This window comes from Corythoichthys intestinalis, chromosome 16, assembly GCF_030265065.1.
Source record: "Corythoichthys intestinalis isolate RoL2023-P3 chromosome 16, ASM3026506v1, whole genome shotgun sequence".
Taxonomy (NCBI): Eukaryota; Metazoa; Chordata; class Actinopteri; order Syngnathiformes; family Syngnathidae; genus Corythoichthys; species Corythoichthys intestinalis.
In genome coordinates, this window is record NC_080410.1 from 1,815,826 (window position 1) to 1,840,768 (window position 24,943).

At 40.2% G+C, this 24,943-nt stretch overlaps 1 protein-coding gene across 3 annotated transcripts in view; it reads left to right on the forward strand.

Moving 5' to 3' along the window:
- The window catches only part of LOC130904532 (TANK-binding kinase 1-binding protein 1-like), a 54,507-nt gene that overhangs the window by 21,822 nt on the left and 7,742 nt on the right, over positions 1-24,943 (forward strand). For 2 of the 3 annotated variants that reach the window (XM_057817349.1, XM_057817350.1), the window contains exons 2-12: positions 6,784-7,018; positions 7,108-7,236; positions 9,731-9,835; positions 9,904-10,054; positions 11,652-11,851; positions 15,651-15,712; positions 15,777-15,883; positions 19,970-20,154; positions 20,230-20,505; positions 20,600-20,680; positions 20,761-20,973. In XM_057817349.1, the coding sequence (XP_057673332.1) occupies positions 6,794-7,018; positions 7,108-7,236; positions 9,731-9,835; positions 9,904-10,054; positions 11,652-11,851; positions 15,651-15,712; positions 15,777-15,883; positions 19,970-20,154; positions 20,230-20,505; positions 20,600-20,680; positions 20,761-20,973 (1,734 nt within the window). In that variant the 5' untranslated portion in view covers positions 6,784-6,793. The remainder of the gene's footprint in view (positions 1-6,783; positions 7,019-7,107; positions 7,237-9,730; positions 9,836-9,903; positions 10,055-11,651; positions 11,852-15,650; positions 15,713-15,776; positions 15,884-19,969; positions 20,155-20,229; positions 20,506-20,599; positions 20,681-20,760; positions 20,974-24,943) is intronic. The other variant, XM_057817351.1, reaches the window with a different exon arrangement.

Here is a 24,943-nt window from a genome sequence, read left to right on the forward strand (position 1 = left end):
CGTAATAAACCTCACGTCCGCCAGGGGGCGCCCATCGAGGTCCAAAACCCTTTTGGGTCTAGCTAGCTTTATTAAAGGACATTTGAGAGCTTCTACAACACTCCGGTCTACAAAACAATCATCTGCCCCTGAATCATTTAGAGCAGTAATCCCAATATTAACCTCACCATGCGACATTTCCCCCTGTAATTGCAGTCTCGTAATATCCTGGGGTTTTATTTGTTCTTTTAACACTCCGTGAGGCGACTCACTTGATGGGACGTTGTTGTGCACGAACCTCGTCCCCCCTCAGGGAAGGTGAACCCCAGGGAGAGCAGATCCAGGTCAACGCGAGGGGATCACGTCACAGGTGGCGAGACGGTGCCCCGGCAAACCACAGTACAGACACACACCTGCTCTCATCCGTCTCCGTCGCTCCGCTGCAGAGAGACGCCCACCGCTGATTCGCATGGACTTCTCCCTCATCGAGCCTGGACTCTGCGATGGCGCCCGGACGACCGGTGACTCAACGAAGCCGTCCTCACCGATGGCAGTCGGGCAGCTCCTCGGCGACAACCACGGATATCCTCGACGCACCATGGCCCGTTCCCTCTCGCGTTCCTTCAGCCGACCATCCAGAGAGATGGCTAAGGAAATCAGCTCCTCCAGACTTGAAGATTTGTCCCGGGAAGCCAGCTCATCTTTGATTTTAGAAGACAGGCCGCGCCGAAAAATTCCACACAGCGCTGCGTCACCAAAACCGCACTCCGCCGCCAAAATGCGGAACTGAATGGAGTAGTCAGCTGCGGACAGATCGCCCTGAAAAAAAATCCAGCAGGCGGCTGACTGCCTCCTTGCCTCTAACAGGATGATCAAAAACTGTCACGAACTCCGCCTAAAAAGTTTCGAATGAATTACGGATCGCGGGCCTTGTGTTGCTTACCGCCATGGCCAATGTAGCTGCTTTACCGGTGAGTAGACTCATAGCGTACGCTACCCGGGATCTGTCACTAGCAAACGTGTATGGCTGTTGAACAAAGGCGAGGAAGCACTGGTGTAAAAAGTGTCGGCATGCGCCAGGCTCGCCTTCGTAACGACGAGTGTGTGGCAATACCGGCTCCCGAAATGACGCCGGTGGGGTGGATTGTTCAGACGCCGCGTCCATATTACTAGTAGCACTAGTTTGTATAGGGGATGCCATGTTTTCAATTCTTGTGGTTAAAGAACCGATCAAACGCACTAATTCGCGTAACGATTGCTCATGTTTACCGATCATGCGGTCGTGACCAGCCAGAGCATTGCGAACACCCTCCAAGTCTGTGGGATCCATTTGGTCGGACTATTCTGTTAGGAACGGCTAGCCGTTAAATATGGATCCAAACACAGAAGTTGAAGTTTGTTATATTTATTACAAAACGAGAACTAAGGGAGCACGCCAGAACACGTGAGACAAAATACAAAATAAAAATGGCACGAACCTAGTCGGCAAGAAAACTAAGGAGAAGCCACAAGGCTGGAAAAAGGCTAAACAAGTGATGGCAAAGTCCAACAAAAATACTAGCACTACAACAACGTGATAACAAAGAATACAACCGTAAATGGCAAGTAGAACTCGAGACGATGCACACAGTGGTAAGCAAGCAGGTTGGCATGTAATAGTCCGACACTTGCAGATGGTGACAGGCTTCCTTAAATATCGAGCTTTCCTAATGCAGCACAGGTGTGTCGCCTTACCACGCCCATCTGGCTCAGTCAGGTGCTGAATATAGGAAAAAGAACTGAGAACTCAAACAAATATGACACACTGGTCAAGATACAGGACAAGCAGACTGAAATATTAATTTGCCCCTTCTTCTACAGGGCTTCTAAACAATTGGTGGTTATTTCTTGTCTTATATTTATTTATTGATTTTTATTTTTGAGTTCAATATTGTTGTTCTTATTATTGACTGTATTGTACTATATTGTATACCGTTGTTGACAATAGGCTTGAACTTGACAATTTAGCTGATAATTTCAGAGTTGACAAAATACATTTTCAAGTGGTCAGTGCAATCAAAAATGTTTTTGAGGTGTTGTAAGTACACAAACTAATTATTGTGATACCATAACAACAAGCAACTCTTGAGTTGTTGCACTTGACTGCGGGGGGTTATGCACAACATATTATGTTGGCCCATTAATAAATGAAAAAAATATGCGAGGAAAACATATGGCCATGTTCTGATCTGCCCTTGGCTTGCAGTGAGTGCGTAGTGCCGTAATGCTGACTGGAAATGGAGCACAAGATTTAGAGGAAGGAGGCAATTCACATTTGCTGCGTGTGGGCTGAATGTGGATGTGTGAGAAGAAAGACAGCGTAGGCTGAAGTAGTGGGAGTTATGCACATACCACATACATGGTTTGACCTGTTTTCCTCTAGGGCTATTGCTGTTTTAGGCCCCCGACCCGATCGCCAGAACTCACGCACAAACGATTGAAACCTAGAATCTTTAGGCATGCGACCAAAACTGTCGGCGGAGTCAAAAGCTACCAATAGGCACCTAAAAATTTACATTAACTCAGTACTTTTAAAATAGTGGGGCGACCCCAGGAAGGGGCAGAGCAAAGCTGGGGGTGGCACATATGACCTCAGGGAACATACTAATTAGAATCATAGACTTCATAACCTATTGACATGACACGGGAAACGGAGCCAATTCGTAGGGGGCCTATTTTCAAAAACTTCAAATATTTACAAAACCAAAGCTGCTACCGACTTAAAACCAGAACAGGCATATATGAGTCTCCATGAGCAGCGGCATCAAAACATTCAAAATTGTTCCCTTATAAAATCTTGATTAATTATTTTCTATACAAATATAATACAACTTAAAATGGCTATAAGTCTCCGATTTTACACTAGATGCACAAAAATCACCAAATGCAGAGATAATCGCCGATATTTTCAGGATCAATAGCCATTTTTAAAATATCGTATAAGGTTTTGACCAAAATAGTCACTTAATTTTTTTTTTATTTACTGCAAGTTTTCAACAGCCAATAAATCACTCAATTTAACATCAGAAACATAATACTTCAAGAGAACATGCAGAATCAATCATAAATAATATGTGAATACATCATTAATAATTTCTATATACAATCACAACTTATTATAGAATGGAATAGCCCTTCATTATCATTATACACTATATACTGTTAGTGAATGAGGCTAGCGGCAGCAAGTCGTAAAAGGAGCTTTTCTGGCGAAAATTCGTGTGAATAAATGCTTAAATCCCCGAATTCTTCATAGATATGGACGTAAAACAATCTCGATTCTTGGCTAAAAGCAAAGAAACTGTACAGTGAGGGTTTATTTTACATATATTGATGAAGTACAATGCTACTACGTTAGCTAATGAGGCTAGCGGCCGCCTGGCGCAAAAGGAGCTTTTCTGACGAAAATTATTGTGAATAAATTCCTAAATCCCCGAATTCTTCATAGATCTGGACGTAAAACAGTCTCGATTCTTGGTTAAAAGCAAAGAAACCATAAAGTTAGGGTTTATTTTACGTAAATTGACGAAGTATCATGCTACTATGTTAGCGAATGAGGCTAGCGGCTGCCTGGCATAAAAAGGAGCTTTTCTGGTGAAAATTCTTGTGACTAAATTGCCACGTTTACATGGAGCCAAATATTCCAATTACAATCGGAATATTTGTTCAAACCGAATAAATGTGTTCCATATAAACACCTCATTCGGAGTGAACAGGTCCAAACCGAATGGAATTTCATTCCGATTCACAGGGGTGGAATATTCCTTTTCCCAAACCGATTAGAAGTAAAATTATATCATGTAAACAGGGAAGCAGAATGGTGTCTGGTTGCGTTCTTTCTGCACATGCTCCGTACTGACGTGGCGACGTCACTTGGTGACGTAAGTAACGTCACTTGCAACATGGCTTCCAAGCACACGCACAGCGCACCCACACAACTTTTTAAATGAACGGCGTGTCATTCTGAAGTTTTGTTTCCACTCGAAAAGTTAAAACAGCAGCTGATCTGACGATCGATCTCCATGTTTTGCAACGTGACGCTTTGTTTTGATTAATCTGCGCATGTCAGACGGCAGTTGTCAAACGTCCTTTCGGAATAAAAGCAGACACATGTAAACGCTGGATCGGAATAGATGAAATGACATTTAAACAGCTGATGTGAAATTTCCATTCGGAATGATTTGAATCGGTATGAATAAAAGTCAGCATGTAAACGTGGCTAATGCTTAAATACCCGAATTCTTCATAGATATGGGCGTAAAACAGTCTCAATTCTTGGTTAAAAGTAAACAATGGGGCTAGTCAGTTACGAAAATTAGCCGCCTCCATGTGTAAACAAAAAAGAAAAAATTCCTGCAAATAAATGCTTCAATCACGCATGCGTGGTATGAAAAATATAATATTTACCTTGAATCCTCGAACAAATCACTCCTGAGATAATCCTTCCTGTTTGTATGCAGTACAACCTTCGTAGTTAAATCCACTCGTAAATAAATCCAAGCTTAAATCCGACATGAGCGTGTGCTGTCTTTGGCTATTACTAAATGAAGCTCGACCCCCTCTGATAAGGCGTCGCGCAAAGAATGACGAAGTGACATGTCAATTGTAATGATGTCTATGTTAGAATTTAGAATTAGAATTTAGTGTAATTGCACATCCACTCAGTGGGTGGCAGTGGCGCTCTCATTTTCAGAGTATGCGCAGCATTTTGAACCAAACAAGAGCACACCGCGAAGAGCAGCGGAGATATAAAGAGCTAAGACAAGGAAATATGACGAAGCGTATGTAACATTATTATTTATTGATTTTGTTCAATTGTATTTTTCTGTATTAAATGGTCAAAAAGTGTACCTTGACTGTTTTTTTTACAGTTTGGATGTTTTAAATTTTATTTATTTAATTCAGGCAAATTGATGCATGTTAAGTCTTTTCTGTTCAGTCACCAACTAAATTGGCAAGAGGTCCAGTACCTCAATCAGCTAATTGGCCCAGTGTCTGAACATGGGGAAGAAAAAGAATTCTTTTTTTCTTTTTGCCCTCCCCCCCTGTTAAAAATATGGATAGATCAGATAATATTATCTTCATTCTTTCAACAGATTTGGCTGAACATTACTGCAGTACAGTATTCATTTTTTGTGTGTGCACACATTGACATTTCACATACTTAAAGAAATTATTGCACACTTGGATACTAGGTACAAATAATTCACCTGCTCTCAGAAATCAGAATCAGCTTGTTAGTGCATTATATGCAGACTTACACAAACTTTTTCACAATGTGGTCTAAGGGTGCTTTCACACTAGCACTGTTTTAAACACTTGTAACACTTTTTTTTTAATGATATACGGTATAGATTCTTGCATGTCGATAATCTTTTGGGATACAAAATATGGTGATATACTACCATATCGATATATTGTCACACCCCTAATTATTATTTTGAAGATTATTAAGTTCAGTTAGATAACTTGTAAAATGAGCACTCTGTGCTGTTGCTTCTCAGAAATGGTGTTAAGTGTGAGGTCTGCGTGATCTGTCAGATCTGATTCTTTTTGTTTTTTTCCTTAAAAATAGCATCAGCGAGAATGCTCTTTTGGACTTTTCACTCTGCGCTCCTCTGTTCTGCGAGACAAACAGTGTTCAGATAGTATTGCAGAGCACAAGAAGTTAGAAGCCTTAAGTAAAAAAACATGAAAAAGTCCAGACTTACTGTGAATTGTAGGACTTTCTGATATGAACTGGGTGTCATGATTAACATGAATAGGCTGGATTCAAATGAATAATAATCATTGTTTGTTCATTTCAACCAGCAAAAAGCATTACAATAATATACTGTAATCCAACATACAGTGCTATACTGCTAAAATTATTTCCTGCAAGTGCACTGTAAAATTACTGTACTATACTGTACAAAGTGCTGTTATTACAGTGAAATATTTTTCATTACACACTACCTGCTCTAAAGCTCCCAGAGTGAACAGTGGCAATAAATGTGAACATTAAAATGTACTTTGACTCACAATTTTGACGTGGTTTGAATAACTGTTTTAAATTGCATATTAGGTGTGTAATGATACATGATCAATAATTCAGTTAGTGGAACAACGATCCAATTAGCATTAAATAGCATTATGGGTTATAAAAAATGTGATAACACAAACATAACACATGACATGCACATCCAGCTGTGATCATGGGAAAATTGACATTGTTCATTAAAAATATTAAAATAATAATAAAAATTGTAAACATACTTGACCATGTGGAGTTTTGTTGGAAAGGGTTCTTTCGATATATAGGTGATGATGGTATTGTTTGATTTAATGAAGTTTAAAAAAAATAAAAATACAATTCTGACATAAACTTGATTTTCAGATCTTGATAGAAAATATTAATTCATATTCAAAACAATGTTTTAAAATATATTTATAATCCTTGATTAAATGTAAATGCTCTCACATTTTCAACAATTTCACAAGCTTCAGTTTCTGTTGAGTATTGGGATCTCTTGCTGAGGACAAGAGAAATAACATGGGTATTTAAACCCAAGTCAGATTTGAAAAAATAAATAAGATAATAATGTATGCTAAAACGTAACATCAGGATTTATAATTTCTTTACATCTAACATTGTGTGTATGTTATAAATTTATTTAAATACTATTTAAATAACACTTCTCTTTGTGGTTCATCTTTTGCCCCAACACTAAAGAATCAGTGATATCATATTTCCTTGACCAATGTTACTATTTCCTTCTCCTACAGGTAACTATTGATGGAAGTATTCGGCACAGCAGAGGTTGAACTCTTGGGTGGGGGTGAAGGGCTCCGTGATGACATGTCGGCAATTGACTGGTCACCTGATCATCTCCAAGATGATATGTATCCAGCGTCAGGATTGGCTGTGGCTGCAGCTTATCATGACATAAAGACTCGGCTTGCCAGTTTGGAGAGGGAGAACAGCAGCATCAAGAGAAAACTCAAGCACTACGAGCTCAAGGTGCACAACATAATGAATGCATGAATGACTTTATCCATTTTAATGTTTTTGTTTTCTCTTCTCTTTTAATATGGTCTTATTCTGTATAGTTTCCAATGATCAACACGTTTGGAGAAGACAGAGCATACTTTTCTTATCAGCCTATTATTAAAGATAACAATATCGCCCAATCGGAGACATCCAACCTGCAGCACAGGATTAACTCTCTCACCCAAGAGGTACAGTTGGCATATAAATGGCTATAACTATCATTGTACAGTTTCAAAAATTAAGATAAATATGACTGAAAATGTTCAAACTCTCATTGCCTTCATTTCTCCACCATTACTTTTTGTTGCTACATGTTAAATGTGGACCATTTAAGCCCATTTCTCGCTATATTTATTTTCATCCAAAGTATATCTTCATCACTTGATGTCATCTTTATACTGATACGTAGTGATGGCCAATGAAGCTTTTGAGAAGCTTGGGCAAATTGCTTCGAAAATAGGTTCAGTACATGAAGCTTCATTACCACTGACCTCTCCTGGCAAAATCTAAAGCCGCAGGGGCTCTCAATGCATCTTTCCTTTGAAATTTGATGCCCACAGGAGAGCTGATTTTGATGTGCTATTTCATCGTCCTCTGAAAATAATCGCCTGTGTCACTCTTTTTTAAAATGAATTATTATTAGTATTATCATTTGGAAAATATGAAATACTTTACTTGTATTTATTAATAATTTTATTTCAGGGGCAGAATTGAGCGATCCATTTAACTAAGAATGCTGCCAATTTTAGCAGAGGTGGCCAGCATTCTGAAGAAATGTGCGTTTTTGACAAAAATATGGCTAACGCGAATATTTCAAGCGGGTGACTATTTACAAAATCAGTAATATTGAATTACAAAGATTTAAAAATGTGTGTTTTGAGTTACTAATGAGAGTAATGTAGGGAAAATATATACATATATATATGTATACTTGTGCTATGGCCATCATTTGGGATGGAGAACAATCAAAGGTTTTTATTGGGGTACATTATTATTTGAACACTTTTTGGACTGAGATCATTTGTTGATTTGGTCACAACTTCTCCACATTTAGAAATTACTCACTTACAATGATGCCGGCAGGCATTATAATGTTTCGCTAACTAGAACAGATTTTGATGGATCTGACAGTAAATGAGTGGGTTTTCTGCTCTTCCCGTTGGTGGTTCAGTAAAGTATCACTGCACCTCCATTGTTGCATCTGCTGAGGCATTCCTTGACCTCCTGGTATCAGGGGCATCTCTGTTTAAAGAATCTATACTGAACTTCACATTTTTTAGCTACACTGCTGGCCAAAAGTATTGGCACCCCTTCAATACTGTCAGATAATGCTCAATTTTCCCCAGAAAATGATTGTAATTATAAGTACTTTGGTAGTAATATCTTCATTTATTTTGCTTGATATGAAAAAAGTTAAAACACAAAAAAGAATGGGGAAAAAAATCAAATCATTATGATTTTACACAAAACTCCAAAAATGGGCCAGACAAAGGTATTGGCACCCTTTGAAAAATCATGTGATGCTTCCCTAATTTGTTAATTAACAGCACCTGTTACTTACCAGTGGCACATAACAGGTGGTAATAATAACCAAATCACACTTGCAGCCAGTTACAATGGACTTAATGGAGTTACAAAGTGGCATTGTTCACATATGATCATTGTGAATAAATGGAAATATATTTCTACAAATCCCTCTTTTGAATTAAATTAAAAATTGAATTAATGTATAGACACACACAAAAAAATATATTAAAAATAGGGTGGGGGCGTTACAATACTTCAGGTATTTTCACTTTACGCAGTGGGTTATGGTCCCCATTAACAGCGATAAGTGAAGAAAAACTGTCTATACATGTGATACTCTCTGTAGATAGATTTGGTCAAACAATATTTTTCCTAGATAAATTCCTAACAGACACACACACACAATGGAAAAAAAAAAAAAAAATCAATGAATCACTCATGTGGTGAGACAACTGACTGTGATCATACACTTAACCAGTAGTTGGTACTGTTCTCACATGAAGCTTTGAAAAATGAACCCTTTCTCAAACCAACTGGCTCAGGTGGTTCAGTGCCTCACGAAGCTTTATCTCACCATCACTAACTGTTGGCATATATACGGGCACAATCGGCTAAAAGTGTTGATGCCTCATGGCGCTTTATCTGAAGATCACTACCAACAAGTAAATCCAAAACAAGACAAACAAGCATACAGCAAGAAATAAAGGGGACAAACTGGTGATGGCAACAAGCAACGCAATACTGTATCTCGGCACCATTCTCTTGGATTGCCTGCAATTAAATACTTTGCTGATGAGCTTGCATGCAGGTGTGATGCAGGGGTCACCGCCCACTGCCACACACCTGGGCTGTAAAAGTAAACAACAAGAACCAGCAACAGACACCACATCTCCAAAAAAAGTATTACTTAATTAAAGTACTTAGAAAAACAAATCGTGAAAATGACTTCATACTTCCTTTAAAAATATACTGACTTTAAAATGTTAATTTTTGAAAAAACATTTAAGAAATTTAAGAATTCAAGAAATCGTGCCTATGGCAATTCTTCCATGTAATTTTGATTTTGAGAACCCATTTTTCACCCATTCCATTATGCATGTTTATATTTCATTCTTGTTCATTATGACTAATTTTCTCTCTTTCTCTCACTCTCAGCTTCAGAAGAGCAAGGACAGAGAGGAGCAGTTAGAGGACGTCATTCAAGCCTATGAGAAGATTCACATCGAGAAAAGCAATATCCAGAGAGATCTTGACAAAATGGTTAACACATACACACATATATGGCTCTTATCAGTCTAGGTACCAGTTTGACATATTTTGTATTGCAGACCACTCTAGCAGAGCAGCATATGGAGCGAATCTGCAGTCTGGAGACAGCTTTAAGACAAAGAGAAACTTCCCTTCAAAAACTAAACGCTAAACTCCGTGATAAAGATGAACATCAAAGCCAACCACATGCCAGTCTAGTTGTACCCAGAGGTGAGTTTCTAGCAAAAATATTGCATTGACTGAGTGTGCTATCATTCTACTGTGTTTTATGCAGTGATGCTCGCTCTAGATAGGTGATTTTATGCAGAAATGAGAGAAATTCCAAAAGGTTCGGATATGTTTTCCACTGTACACCATCGAATGTGATCTGATCTTTGTCAAAATCGCACAGATGAGAAAAGTATCTGCTTTAACTAAAACCACCAAAACATTTATAGGATTTTATGTTTTAATGGGGATAGCATGCAAACAATGACAGAAGGGGGTAAAATAAGTAAGTGAACCATCACATTTAATATTTTGAGGCCCCACTTTGGCAGTAATAACTTCAACCAGACGCTTCCTGTCGCTGCAGATCAGTCTGGCACATCAATCAGGACTGATCTTGGCCCATTGTCCTCTACAAAACTGCTGTAGTTCAGTCAAATTCCTGGGATGTCTGGCATGAATCGCTGTCTTTAGGTCATGCCACACCATCTCAATGGGGTTCATGTCTGGACTTTGACATGGCCACTCCAGAACGTGAATTTTGTTCTTATGAAACCATTCTGAAGTTGATTTACTTCGGTGTTTTGGATCATTGTCTTGTTGCAGCATCCATCCTCATTTTAGCTTCAACTGTCTGACAGACAGCATCTTGATTTGGGCCCTGAGGCAACAAACAGCCCCAAATCAAGATGCTCCCTCTATCATGCTTCACGGTGGGGATGAGGCGTTGATGTTGGTGAGCTGTTCCATTTTTCCTCCACACATGACGTTGTGTGTTACTCCCAAACAATTCAACTTTGGTTTCATCAGTCCACAAAATATTTTGCCAGAACCTTTTTGCGTATATTAAAAGAGCAAGAATGTTTTTTTAGACAGCAATAGCTTCGTCCGTGGAGTCCTTCTATGAACACCATTCTTGGCCATAGTTTTACATATAGTTGATGTGTGCACAGAGATATTGGACTGTCCCAGTGATTTCTGTAAGTCTTTAGCAGACACTCTAGGGTTGTTTTTTTCCTCTCTGAGTATTCTGCGCTGAACTCTTGGCGTCAATTTGGGTGGACGGCCACTCTTTGGCAGAGAAGCACCGTGCCAAACTCTCTCCATTTTTAGACAACTTCTTTCACTGTCCATTCATGAACATCCAGACTTTTAGAGATGGTTTTCCCAGCTTTATACAAATCAAAAATCCCTGATCACAGGTCTTCAGACAGCTCTTGTGATGTGTTTGGGTGGTTTTAGTTAAAGCAGACACTGCTTTTTTTCCATCTGTGTGATTTTGACAAAGATCAGATCAAATTTGATGGTGATTTTATGTAGAAATGTCAGAAATTCCAAAAGGTTCAGATACTTTCTCATACCACTGTACCAGATGTACCAAGTGACGTGGATCAGACTAGAGGTTACTCTTCCGAGCAAAAAAATAAAACCTCTTGGTACTAGTACTCTTGACATCGACAGTAATCTCCAGTCAACTATAGAAAACTGCAATTGATTTCATGAATGTTAAACAGTAATCTGGCAGCATTGCACAGAAAACTTTTTTTTTATTGCGGAGGTGTAATCTGTATTTATCGCTTTGTCTGTGTGATGTTGAAAGAGGGGCGCCTGCAAATGCTGCAGAGCTCCCGCAGTCTGGACGCTCTCTCAGACCTCAAATTGCAGCGTCTCGAAGCTGAGTTGGAAGGAGCACTGCATCAGGCTGAAGGAGCGTGTCATAGAGAAAAAGAGCTGAGAGCGGAGCTTCAGAGATTGCAGAAGGAAGTTGTCCAGCTACAAGAGGTGCAGAGACACAAAGAGGTAGACCTGAATATTGTCTCTGCTGGTTTACTAGACCTGGGGTGTCAAACTTATTTTTGTTAACTCGTTAACAGCACTCAACAACCAAGCCATTCTGACTGTGAATGCTCATTCTTCCTTCATTTTCACTTCCTTTAAATTTTGCATAATTTTCTTTTGATATTTTGTTTGCATTCCTGAGCTGCCCCCTGTTCATTGGTTGCTTCCTGATGAATTTGGGGCACTTCCAGGTAGCTTCCTGTTGATTCTGCGTCACTTCCTGTTTGTTTTGGGGTATTTATCAGTCTCTTCCTTGTTAACTCATTGATGCATTGACGCTAGGGTGACCACTTCCATAAGGTCAAAATGGAGTACCGTATTTTCGGACTATAAGTCGCAGTTTTTTTCATAGTATGGCAGAGGGTGCGTTTTATACTCTTGAGCGACTTATGTGTGATTATTTACGGTCAGGTCGAGCCGACTCCTCTCTTGCTAACTTTTTAAAAAATAAATATATATTCCTATATTTATGTTAAAACGATGTATGGATGTTAAATAAAATTAATAATTTGGATAAACCAGAGAAGGCGCTGTGCATGCCTGCACATCTGAACGCAGTGGCTCTCTTTTCAATCTTCCCCTCCCGTGCCCTGGCTCCTTCCGCGAGCATCCAGCGATTTCCTTTTCGATATGGAGCAGTTATAGGAGTGAAAAACAAACTAAAGAAAAGGGAATTGTAAAGCAAACAACTGCAGTAGGAGTGGGATATGGAAAGGATTCAAATTGATTGTTGAAGATGCTTTACGGAAACCTGTGTTGTCTTCGCTGAATGTAAACGAATGTGGCACTATGGTCTCATACGAGAATTATATTTAACAAACTTTTCCAGCATTATTTCGTTGTGTAAATGCATTTATAATGATCATAAAATATGTAGACTATTTAAACATTGAGAAAACTTTAAAATAAATGTCAAATCCACTACCTGCCTGTTAGAACAGACACACAAATATAAAAGATCTAAATGCCTAGTCGGCTGACTAATCGGGAGGAAATTAGTCGTTTGGGACAGCCCTAGATTATTTATGTCTGTTATTTGTGTCCTCTTTTTGGAAATCAAAATACTGTATGATCACCCTAGAATGATGTAGAGCCCCTAGAATGATGTAGAGCCAGCATGTGGAGGCATTTGTTTTGATGCTTCTGCGCATGCAGGTCAGTTTTTTCAGCGCGTGTCGGACTGCGAGTTAGAGTGCATGCATAATACATGACAGGGCTCAATGGAAAAAGGTAGTCTGAACGGGCACCCCCAAAAAACAGATATGAAAAACAATCGGAAATGTACATCAAGACCTGTGGTCTGAACCTAGCTTTAGATCTCATGTGGGCTGAACCAGTTAATTTTGGTCAAAGAAGGTAGGCTGCCATTGACGGCGCAAGACATCCATTGGATGGCTACTGCTTTCAGCGTCACCGAAAGATGAGTATCCACAGCTTGTCCTTCCAGTAGAAGTGAATTGGATATCTATCATTGTCAATGGCAGGCAATGAGTTCATTTTGCGTCACTTCAATGTCATTTTAAGATACACTATTTACAAGCCACTTCCTCTAAATCCTGCATAATTTCCTGTTAATTTGGGTACGTTTCCAGGTTACTTCCTGTTGATTTGTTGTCACTTCCTGTTGGTTTTGGGATATTTTTGGGTCACTGCCCTGTTAACTCATTGGCTGCCATTGACGATGCTCTGTGTCCAAGCCATCTTGAGTGGGAGGGGGAGAATGAAGGAATGTAACTGCGAACGTGAGCCATTGATCACACATGTCTAATGCCAGTGTCAAAATATATGCATGGGATTTTTTATGGACAGTTGAATGAGTTGAGTGCGGGCTGAGTTATTAAATTTTAAAGCGATATCATAGACTTCATAATTAAATTGTTGGGTCAAATCCATCATACACTGTGCCACGCCTTCAAATAGGGGGCCTGCCCACACCAAGAGTAGTTATTCTCAAACACACGCACGCACGCAGCGATCTAATGCCAGATTTAGGGTGAAAAAGCTGTACGGCATGCAAATAGGAAGGATTGTCTCAAGAGTGATTTCTTGGAGGATTCAAGGTGATTATTATATTTTTCGAACCATGCATGCATTTTGAAACGTTGTGAAAAAAATCAGTGGGAGAAATTAGCTGCTACGGCATTGGCATCATAGTTCGCAATATTTACATAAAATAAATGCTAACTGCACGTTTTTTTGCTTTTAACCAAGAATCGAGACTGTTTTATGTCCATATCTATTAAGAATTAAGGGATTTAAGCATTTATTCACAAGAATTTTCAACGTAATAAGCTCTTTGTCTGTGTTTCCACTTGGTCAGCTTTGACCGAGATAGGCCCTCTATTAATTGGCCCCGAGCCCCGTGTTCCTTCAATATCACTTTTTTTTGTATAGCACATTTAAAAATCCGCCAAGGAGACCAAAGTGCTTTACATAGCATAACACAGCAAAATAAGTCAACTTTAAAATAAAACAAACACATAAAATAAAATAAATAAAAGACAAGGTCATAAACTGTCATTGCACATTAAAAGCTGAAGAAAAATCAAAATGTTTTAAGGCGTGATTTAAAATCCGTAAGTGAGGGGGCCTGTCTAATAGTAAGTGGTAATTGGTTCCACAGCCTGGGCGCCATCACCGCAAATGCATGGTCACCCCTAAGCTGAGAATTGACATATCTCAAGCAATTCCTTGACCAAATTGGCACCCCATCAGACACAAATTTATAGAAAAATGATGTAATTCTTTGTGCTAGATTTGTGCTTGTCTATTCTGAAAAAATGTTTGTGCTGCCATTGTTTTTGAGATATTAACAATTCTTTTATAGGTCAATTAGAGGTCAACAATCAGTCATTACGTTACATTACGCTACGTTTTTACTTTTTGTGCTATAAAAATGTTTGTTTGTCCTGCTATCGTTCTTGAGATATTGATATATTAATTTCGAGTTCGCCCTCCATTTACTGCAAAATGGACCCAAAGGTGTGCACTAGTTGTTGGGACACCCCTCTGTTATCGAGAGAATTGGTACGCTTCGTCAGCCGCGACAGAGGTGCTGCGATTGACATCATCACTCAAAATTAATATCTCAATATCTATTAAACGATAGCAGCACAAATGAAAAGTTTTACAGCACAAACCAGCACAAGCGTAGCATAAACTGACGGCACTATTTCGGGTCCATTTTTCAATAAGTGGGGGGGCTGTGCAGCATCATCACTCGAAATACCTCAAAAACGATAGCATGATAGCAGCACGAACGAAAATGTATTTCATCACACGAGCACAAACAGCACAAACGAATGACATCATTCTGCTATAAAATTGCATCTAATGGGGGCCAACTTCACGGAAGTAATTCCTTGTTGTAATTTTGCTGATTAAGATTTTCATTCTATTAAAACCACAAATTCAAAACCAACAATTTGAAGACTCAGAAAAGCTACAGTTTTGTAGGCTCAAAGAGTCAAATTCAACCCAGGCAAGTCATTTGTTGTTGTTGTTTATTGTCATCATCATCGGTATCATTGACAGTTACACATTTAAGCAAGTAACTGATTTGCATTTTATACATTCCTTTAAAATGTCAAACTCACCATCTAAGTTGAATTGCAGATATACAAAAAGTAGAATATTCAAATTTCTATCTACAGTATAAAGAGGGTCCATGGCCACCACTGGTGGGGCCATTCATGCAGTAACTAAATGTATAAAATATGAATAAGAATCAGATAATATTGCTCATATTTCTCTGTAACAGGAGTTGGCCCCCCACTGTGAGCACTGTGATGTAGAATGGATCAAAAAAGCTGGGGATGAACAGTAAGTTCTCACCTTATCATCAGAATGGCTAAATACTTGATGCTACAATCTTATTTTGTTTTAGAGTTAATCTTGCATTGGCCTACACCGAGCTGACAGAGGAGTTGGGTCAAGTCAGAAAATTGGCTGCAAAACAGAGCGACCTTCTACATCAAATCCCACAAGAAGCCAGTAGGTGCCTACTTCTGCTTTATGCAAGAAAACGCACTGTTGCTCGTCAGGAATAATCTGACATAAGGTGGCTGAGATACAAAACCAAAATCATCTGATTATTGAGAATCAAAAAAATCAGAGCATATGTGTGAGTGGATTGTCAGCTCTTTTTTCAAATCTCAATTTTCAACTAATCTTTCAGGTTAGAAGTTTTTTTTTTTTTTTTTAAGTAACATTTTATAGTGGATGCTAGTTGAACCTCAGATGAATGTTTTCAAACATATCTCAATAGAGCAGTGAAGAGAAAAAAAGTTGAGGCAAACATATTTTTCAATTATCTTAAATTAACAGAGTGCTTCTCAATTATTTTCTGATACGCCCCCCCCCCCAGTCAGGAAGACGTAAACGTTTAGCACCCCCTAACTCTCTGCTGCCTCTGTAAATCGTATCATTTGTCTATAAAATTATTATAAGTACAACTCTGCATAACATTGTGACCTTGTTGATATTAAAAAAATGATAAAGATCAACATATACTGAAGGAATTGTCTCCCCCCCACTGCCAAGCCGCGGGAACATTGCCAGCCGAATGAAATGCTGTTCCGCTGGCACCGCTCCCTCAAGCCAAACGGTGGGGACCAAGATTCCGCGCGTTCACTCCCGTGTTAACCCTTTGTACTGACTCCATGTTCTAAAAGTTTGAAGAAGGCTCACCGAAAACAGATTGACAATTTATTTGTCGACAATGATCAAAAACAAGGCAAAAACAGATGACGGATGGACCTGCTGGATCCAGGGTCGGCAAACAAGGCTACATAGAAATGTTCCCGAGCAGCGACCGTTGTTATTTAAGTGTCCAGTCCTTTTGAAAGCTGCGGTGGAGTGGGCCAGGCGGCAGGCGTGTCTTGGAATCATCCCTTTGTGGCAGGTTTGGGAGGTCAAGTTCGTGCGTCATCTTTCGTGGCTGGGACGTGGTTGCCACGGCAACTCATGCATGTGATGACGTAGAAGACGCCGCGCTATCAACATGTTACCTTGGCAGGGCGAGGGCGCTCCGACCCCCGTAGAGATTCTGACATCCTCTCCTTCGCTTATCAGGCGAGGGCCGATAAGCCGGTCAACTTCACTGTGTCAAATGGCATGGAGTAACGTCTCCTTAATGCTTTACTATTATGAATGTGTTAGACTAATGCAAACAGTTATATGGTGTGCGCGAGAAAGGTAACTATTCCCTTCAAAAATTAAGTATAACTTTGTAACAGAAAAGACTTGAAGTGCATCAATTTGCCTGAATTTACAAAAGAAATGTCATACACAACATACTGTACACTGAAGGCAGGGGCGGACTGGGGGTGGGAGAGTGGCCCAGGAGTCATTGAAAGACCGGCCCGCTTCATGGACGGTGTTGGAAGCCAACTAGCCCGCAACACAGAGAGGTCCACTACTAATATTCACTAACCTTGGCCAGAACTCATTCAGGTCTGTGGATTTACAGTTCCACAAAAATGAGAACTGTAACCTCATAAAAGTATGCATGTACCAGATCAAAGTTAACATGTAAGACTTTTAATTCAAATTTAATGAATTAAGGTACAGCAAAAATGCATAGTTTTGAGTATGTGTGTAGTCAGGGAGATCCACTATTAATATTTACAAACCTTGGCCAGATCACATTCAGAATTGTGGGTTTACAGTACCGCAAAAATGAGAACTGTAACCTGTAACCACATCAAAGCACACACGCAGGACCTTCAATTCAAATTTTCTAAATATCGGTCCAGTAAAAATGCATATTTTTGATGATGGGAGAATTCAGAGAGGTTCACTTCTAATATTCACCATCCTTGTACAGAACTTATTCAGAATTGTGGATTTACAATACCACAAAACTAAGAACTGTAACCTGATTTAAGTTCATATGCAGGACTTTGAATTAAAATTTTCTAGAGTTTGGTACAGTATAAATGCATAGTTTTGAGTATGCGAGTAGTCAAAGAGGTCCACTATTAATATTCACCAACCTTAGCCAGTACTTAATCAGAAATGTAGATTTACAGTGCTGCAAAAATGAGAACTGTAACCTACCATCTACGAAAACGACCCGTTGCTCAGGGAATTCCCATAATGTTGTACTGACGTGACAGCACACATAACGCACAGGTAGTTGCCGCACTTTTAAGATGAGCCAACCATATTTCATTTTTAAATGTTGACAATGGTAGCGTTATACAAATTTTAGTGTCGAGAGTGTTTTTAACAGCTGGGAACAACTGGAGCACACGGAAGTCAACTGCCTGATCGAAATGCATTTTCCGTAATGCTTGGATGACGAGTGCGCTAATTTTAGGGACCGCTCATTTGGCCACGGCCCCACCGTGGAAATCCCCGGTATCCCCGTAAACCAGTCCGCCCTTGACTCAAGGTACATTATTTTAGTATTTTTCTCAATATTTATACTTACTCAATGTGAAACTTGAGCCTGTTTAGATGAACATAAAGCCGATATCCTGGCAGAAATTGCAGAAAGACACACACAAAGCTCTTCTTTAACAGCTCTCAGTCTCCGTTTTTATTTTTTATAGCAGTTCAAAAGCTGAGAATTATCAGACAGGGGGACTTTAGCAATGTCTTTAACCACATCAGGGCAGAATATCTCGCCGAAAATGGCTTTGCAGGCAAGTAGCAGTGTCTCTGCCATCGTGTGGGACTTTTTGGATTTAGCAACAAGTTCAGCAACAAGCTAATTGGCTTTGAGGGCTTTCTCATTAACCTTTGTAGTTTCTCCCAAAAAAGTTGCCTAATTCTATGTGTTTTCATGAGGTGAACAAAATAGTCCATCAACTTTTTTTGAAGCGACGGGTGTTTCGTTTGAAGATGACGTTTAAACATGCTTGACACCATGGTGCTGTTGGCTTGTGTCGCTTTCAAGAACTGCTCAGATTTCTAGCCATCAGCCACCTTGCTGTCCTCGACAATGTGTTGGAATAAAACAAAGGGGGAGGATTGGCGGTCGTCACATATGGATAAAATAGAAAGCATACATTCATGTATATAAACACTTAACGAGTCTAATCAAATGTTGTACAGTAGACGTGCTGGGGTTTCAAGCAGTTCTTGAAAGCAACACAAGCATTACCTTGCTCATTTGCACTCGACGAAACCTTCTACCTACTCTTTCCTGCACCTCCGCCCGCCCAAAATTGGATAATTTCTTACGGCACATCTGACGATCTCTCACGGCACACTAGTGTGCCACGGCACACCGGTTGAAAAACACTGCATAATTTGACCATTTGATACTGAAAAATAAAATGTCATGAAATCAATAAATATTGAATTCAAAATGATTAGCAACATTAACTCAGAGTAAAATGACAGGAAAAACAAAAATTAATTAAAAAAAAGACAATGTTATTGGACAAAGTGACACTTGTATCGTCCATCATGACCGTGACCATCTCTAATGCTGCAGGCAGTATCAGCTCCTTTGCTATGGTGTTTTTTTTTTTTTTCACTGAGCAACTTGGTATGCCACCTCATATGGCTCTAACAGTCTTATTCTTGTCCTTTCTGCTTCTTCCTTTAGGGGTCGCCACAGCGCTGGTTTACTGATGTAAAACTCCACTCACAAAGCGGGACATTTATTGGCAATATCTGGCACGTTTTCGTTGAAAAAAAAAAAAAATCAAGCGGCTTATCAATGTGATTGGGGTCCAATGTCCCTAAGTGACGTTTTAGTTCGTTTGGCTTCATGCTGTTTGCTGCCAACATTTTTAGACACAGTAAACATACCGGTCTTTCCTCGTCTCCCACTCGCACCGCAATAGTTGAAAAGGACAGAGTTAACAGAAGATGGCGACAAACAAAGAAGACAATTACACAAATAATAATTAAAACGTGGAATAAAATGTTTCCATATATGGGAGCAACTACTTCTGTGCACAACCTGTACAAAACGTGATTAAATGGCAATGAACAAATATGCTTAATTGTATGTGAATAAATGGAAATATATTCTGACTGCAGTTATTCTATTTGAAGTATTTTTCTTTACCATCTTATCATACAGTTTGTTTGTTCTGTGCATTCTCTCCCACCTTCCAGTTTGTCGTCCTCCTTCTGCCCCTCAGCGTTTCTCCCCTACATCCCCCCAGTCTACTTCCCTAAACCCTGAGAGGCTGCTGGCCTCACCCCCACCTCCCTTGCACAACGGTCCCGCCTCCTACTCCCATCACCCAACCAGCAGCAACCTTCGGGCAAAGTTCCAGGGTCGACGTAGTTACTCTGAGGTAAGTTAGCAACCAACATTATAGATTTTGTGGCACATACCGTAGTTTGATTTTTCAAGTCCATATCTGTCTTAGGTCTCTGATCCATCAGTCATTCAGAGAATGCCTCCTCGCCTTATGAGAGACCCCGTATCCACCCTGCCCAAGCCCAGGTCACTTTATGGGGAGACGCATACATATGGACAATCCAAATCGCATCTCCGGCGCCCTTTGACAAGCCTGGTCCGACCCGCATCAGCTCATGGAGCTGGTGGGGACCGAAGAGTGAGATCAGAGAGAACAGGGGGCAGCAGTCTGAGCAGCAGTCCTCATCACCATGCCCTGGAACTGGGTTTCCCTTTGACTACTGAGGTTTCATTTAAATGCAGCACAGTCAATCTCTATGTTATTCATTCATTTCATTTTTAATCTTCAAATATTGTATTCTTCTATGATGCCTATCTAGGTGCATCATTTCTGTCACCTCGATGATCAACCAGAGCCCACCCCATTGGTGACACCCCCACACTCATCAGATGATGAAGAGGTGATGCAAGTTGAAGTGAAGCTTGCCAGTACACTGTTGTTATGAAATGAGTAAGAAATGAACAGTTTGTACTTTTCCAGGATGTAGGCACGTACCTCTCCACGGCCACCAGCCCTCCTCGAACACTTGGATCCTTATCACTGAGGGAAACAATACTCCACCCCTCGTTCTTGACTCCGAGGAAACTTGGTCAAATTCCATCTTTCTCAGCCCCAGAGGGTCCCACCACACTCTCCTGCCATCTGCCTGACTACATTAACACTGAGCATGCCCAGTCCTGGCCCTCCATCAATGTGAGTACAAACTAGCAGGAAGATTAACATTAAAGTGCATGTGACACGAAAAAGCATGTTTATTTCATAATACACGCGGTATTTTATGCCCCTGAATGATATGGACCGCTTGGATGTGTGTGGAAGCGATCGCTATATTTATTTAGTTTTTTTGAATCCCGCACCATGAAAATGAGTGACTTCCGGCTTCGGTCTTGCATTGAGGAGGAGGGCGCTGTGACGTGTACGGTAGAAGACGTCCTCTTCACTATACAGTGTACTGTTGTGTATGAGGACGAAGGATTCAGCTGATTTTGCGGATTAATACGTTTATTTTTCGCATCACGCCAGCCAAACGGCTGCAGAAAAATCATTCTGTATGAGGGAGAGGCGTATGCGCCTTTTAAGAGTTTCAAAAGGTTCCCATTCACCGTGGATATTTACTGTGGGACCATTGGACTTACGAGGAAGTGAGTAAACATCTTGTTTTGTATTATGTCAAATACGAATACAGCGATTACAAAGTAAACTAGGGTGACCATATTTTGATTTCCAAAAAAGAGGACACTCGGCCCGGCCTCGAGATACTTGAATTTTACTCGAAGATCACTCAAAGATGAGTAAAAAAAAGTGGGAGATATACGCAACAGGCTTTATTCTTCCTAAAAAAAATAATCAAACAATAAAAAAAAAAAAAAATTTTTTTTTAAAGAATAATTATTAAAAAAATAATATAATGCAGACTCATGGAAATGTAGTCCAGTTAATACACACACACAGTTGGCTATGTGCCAACTCAACATTTTTAAAAATTACGATCACGACAATTGTCGTATACAAAATGTTATTCCCACTCAATTTTTATTCTCATACAATGTTCTAAATTGTACGCAAACAATAACTGAAATAAACTGACAAGCGATTCAACCAGCATGTTTCCAAACGCAGCAGTTCAAATTCAAAACTACATTGCCCTTAATGCCTAGCGCAGCTGAGCTCACTGATTGCTACCCTATTAGCGAATACGGGAGCCGAGGCAAAATCAGACTTTGCTATAAAAGTTTACTACCATCGGCAGCGCAAAGATGAAGGCAGTAGCGCCAGTGCTCCGGCAGGCACGTGCTCCCGTCTGCGGTTCCACCCCTTGGCCCTTTTCGCGTACCCGCCGAGAGAGCGCTATCCTCGGATTGGGCCCGGGGAGCCCCCCGCTCTCGTCTACAGTTATCGATTGTGTCGAAACTTCCAGCCTCCTCGGCCCTGTGCTTTTCGCGTGCCCGCCGAGAGAGTGCTATCCTCAGCTAGGCTCGGTCAGCCACGCGCTCCAACATCAGCCGGTTTGTCCACCAAGAATGCAACATTTTCTGCGTTTTTTTCCCCTCCTGCATCGCCGGCGACGAGCACTCCTGTTAGGGGCCGCAGCAGGGGAACGACGAGCCGAAACTTGCTTGCCCCCAGAGGATGGCCGATCTGTAAAGGCAATCACCCCTGCCGCCGTGTGTGACATGAGTTGGGGTAGTTTTGTGTGATTTTTCTTGTTCAAAAGGCGAGGAAAAGACTTGGAAGAGCCGCTTGGTTCGGGCTAGCATTTAGCCTAGCTCTCACACTCCTCTTTTGTTTACGCTCTTTCCACCATCTCCGAGTCCCCACAGGGAAATGACAAGGGCCGGACTAACGCCGGTGGCATAAAATACCTTTCGTAAGGTTTAAGAAGTCGGCAGTTTTGACCATTATGCAGTTTAGCCCTGTCGTACAGAATAAATGCAGTTTTAATATTTGTTATTCCATTCAGCACAAGACTGTTACTTGTCATGACCATATAGTTTATTTAGCAATCGGGGAAAACACTTAGATACAAATAATATCGTTTAAAAATATTGGAGTAGAGAGATAAAAACAATGATGACATTTTGCAGTCTGCTCTTGTCATCAGCCTCATGTTTGTTGTCTCTGTCGCCTTTTTTCTCATTCTGAATCTTCCTCCTCCTCCAAATACGACTCAAACATATATGCCTGTATGCCACAGGCTTCTTCTGGATCGACAATATCGCTGGAAAGATCCACACTTCAACCAGAATTGCTGAAAAACGATTCCTCCTCCATTGGGTTCACAGCTAAATCAGCTGAAATAGCTCATTCTCTGACGTCATCACCAAGATGGAGGCGCCAGAGCGCTATAATGACAGGAGGAGCTGAACGGCAAATTTAAAGATGCATTTGTTGTAATTTGAGCTTTGTGAAATTGTTGTATATTGTCGAATTGTCTAAAAATACAATTTTAATTCCAATAATGATGCTATTTTTAAAAAATTTGTCATGTCACAGGCAGTTTAAGGGTTTCAAATTGTATTGGGGTTGGGTTAGTGCACAAATAAATAATCGTTTTTAGCGAGGTCAGTTAAAACAACGATAAAAGTGCCAAGTTACAAACTCTAGGTTAGTTTCTACTGCCAGGACGGGAGTGGAATTACCTGCAAACATACGCACATGGGTAAAAACACTATCTATGCCCAGGTCAATCAATCCCAAAGCATTGTGCATGTAGCACGAGCACGCCAACTTTGTTCGTATTCCAAGTGTCCTTTTTATGCAACGTTGGCATTTCTCGCCAATTTTTGTCTTCGTTTCCAGTTGTCTCCATTTGTGCTGCAACGATTAATCGATTCACTCGGGTAATTTAGAATCAAAATCGATTTTGAATTCCATTATAAAAAAGCTTCGACACCAATTTTGCTGCTCTTCAGGTCATATTCTTGTTTTGTTTCTGATTTTGTCATGACTCATTTAAGACCCGACTATTAGACTATTTGTAAACGTTGTAGCAACCTTAGTTTACGTAGCCTACAGAGCTGTGGCAAATTGGACAAAGAAAAAGAATTGATCTCGTAATTGGCTGATTGGTGGAGGGCGGGAAATCCGCTGAAAACACACAATCAAAACAATAACTAAAACTGGCTGAGTATCGGCTTTTGAAAAGGGTTAATGTCTATTGAAATATTAGGGCTAATTAATGAATAACTGAAGTGCAATTCTTACATATGGCTCCTTCATGTTATTGCATTCCAATTTGTTTACAGCGCATTTTAAGGAGACAAATAGTCCATTTCAATGTGTGTGTATGTGTGTGTGTAGGTATGTGCTGGCATGGGTAGATCCACCAGGTGGCATGGGGTGGCAACTGCCACTCTAAAACACAGGCTTGCCACCACAGTTGGCACTGATGAGGAAAAGAGATGCTGCAGTCAATTTGACATTTATGAGTGGGAACCTACAATGTCCAACTGTAGTGAATGCAGCACGAGTTAATGTCAGACATTGTCGTTTTCGTCAATGATGACGATAACGAAAATACTTCGTCAAGAAAAACTTTTTTCATGACAATGACAAGACGATAATGAGCTAAAAACTTGTTATAGGAAGCTAAAAACATAATGAGCCTTATGCCAGTTTTCGTCTGACGGGACGAGAACAAAACGAAAATGCGCAATAGTTTCTGTCACATGTTCACAATGTGTAGTTAGCCTGCATTGTAGCAGTGTCTGGTTGTGTCACTCATGTGACGTGCTGCGCCCCCCCCTCCCCCACACACTCACCAGTGCAGTGTCATTTCCAGTCTCAAGAGTAGCACACATGGTACGATTTGTTTTCTTACCTTGGCTAGAGAGATTTTGCCATGTTGCTTTAGCCTTTAAAGGTCTGTGCTAAGTGATCATCACACACTAAATATAATTTGTAGTGTTAGCATAGCGTTCGCGTTAGCATTAGGCTAATGCTATCGGCGAGCGTCCTCTTAAACTCTCGGACAACAGTTTTTTATGTACAGTTTGTTGCATCCAGGTGGGCATAATTCATTGAAAAAACATGTATTGTTTTCCTGATTAGTCTGTATTATGACCAAATTGGCGTTGTCCTTGTTGACGCTACAATATGTGCTGGTCTGTCAATGTTCATTCAAAATAATTGGAAACCTTTGTTCATTTATTATTGGCATAAT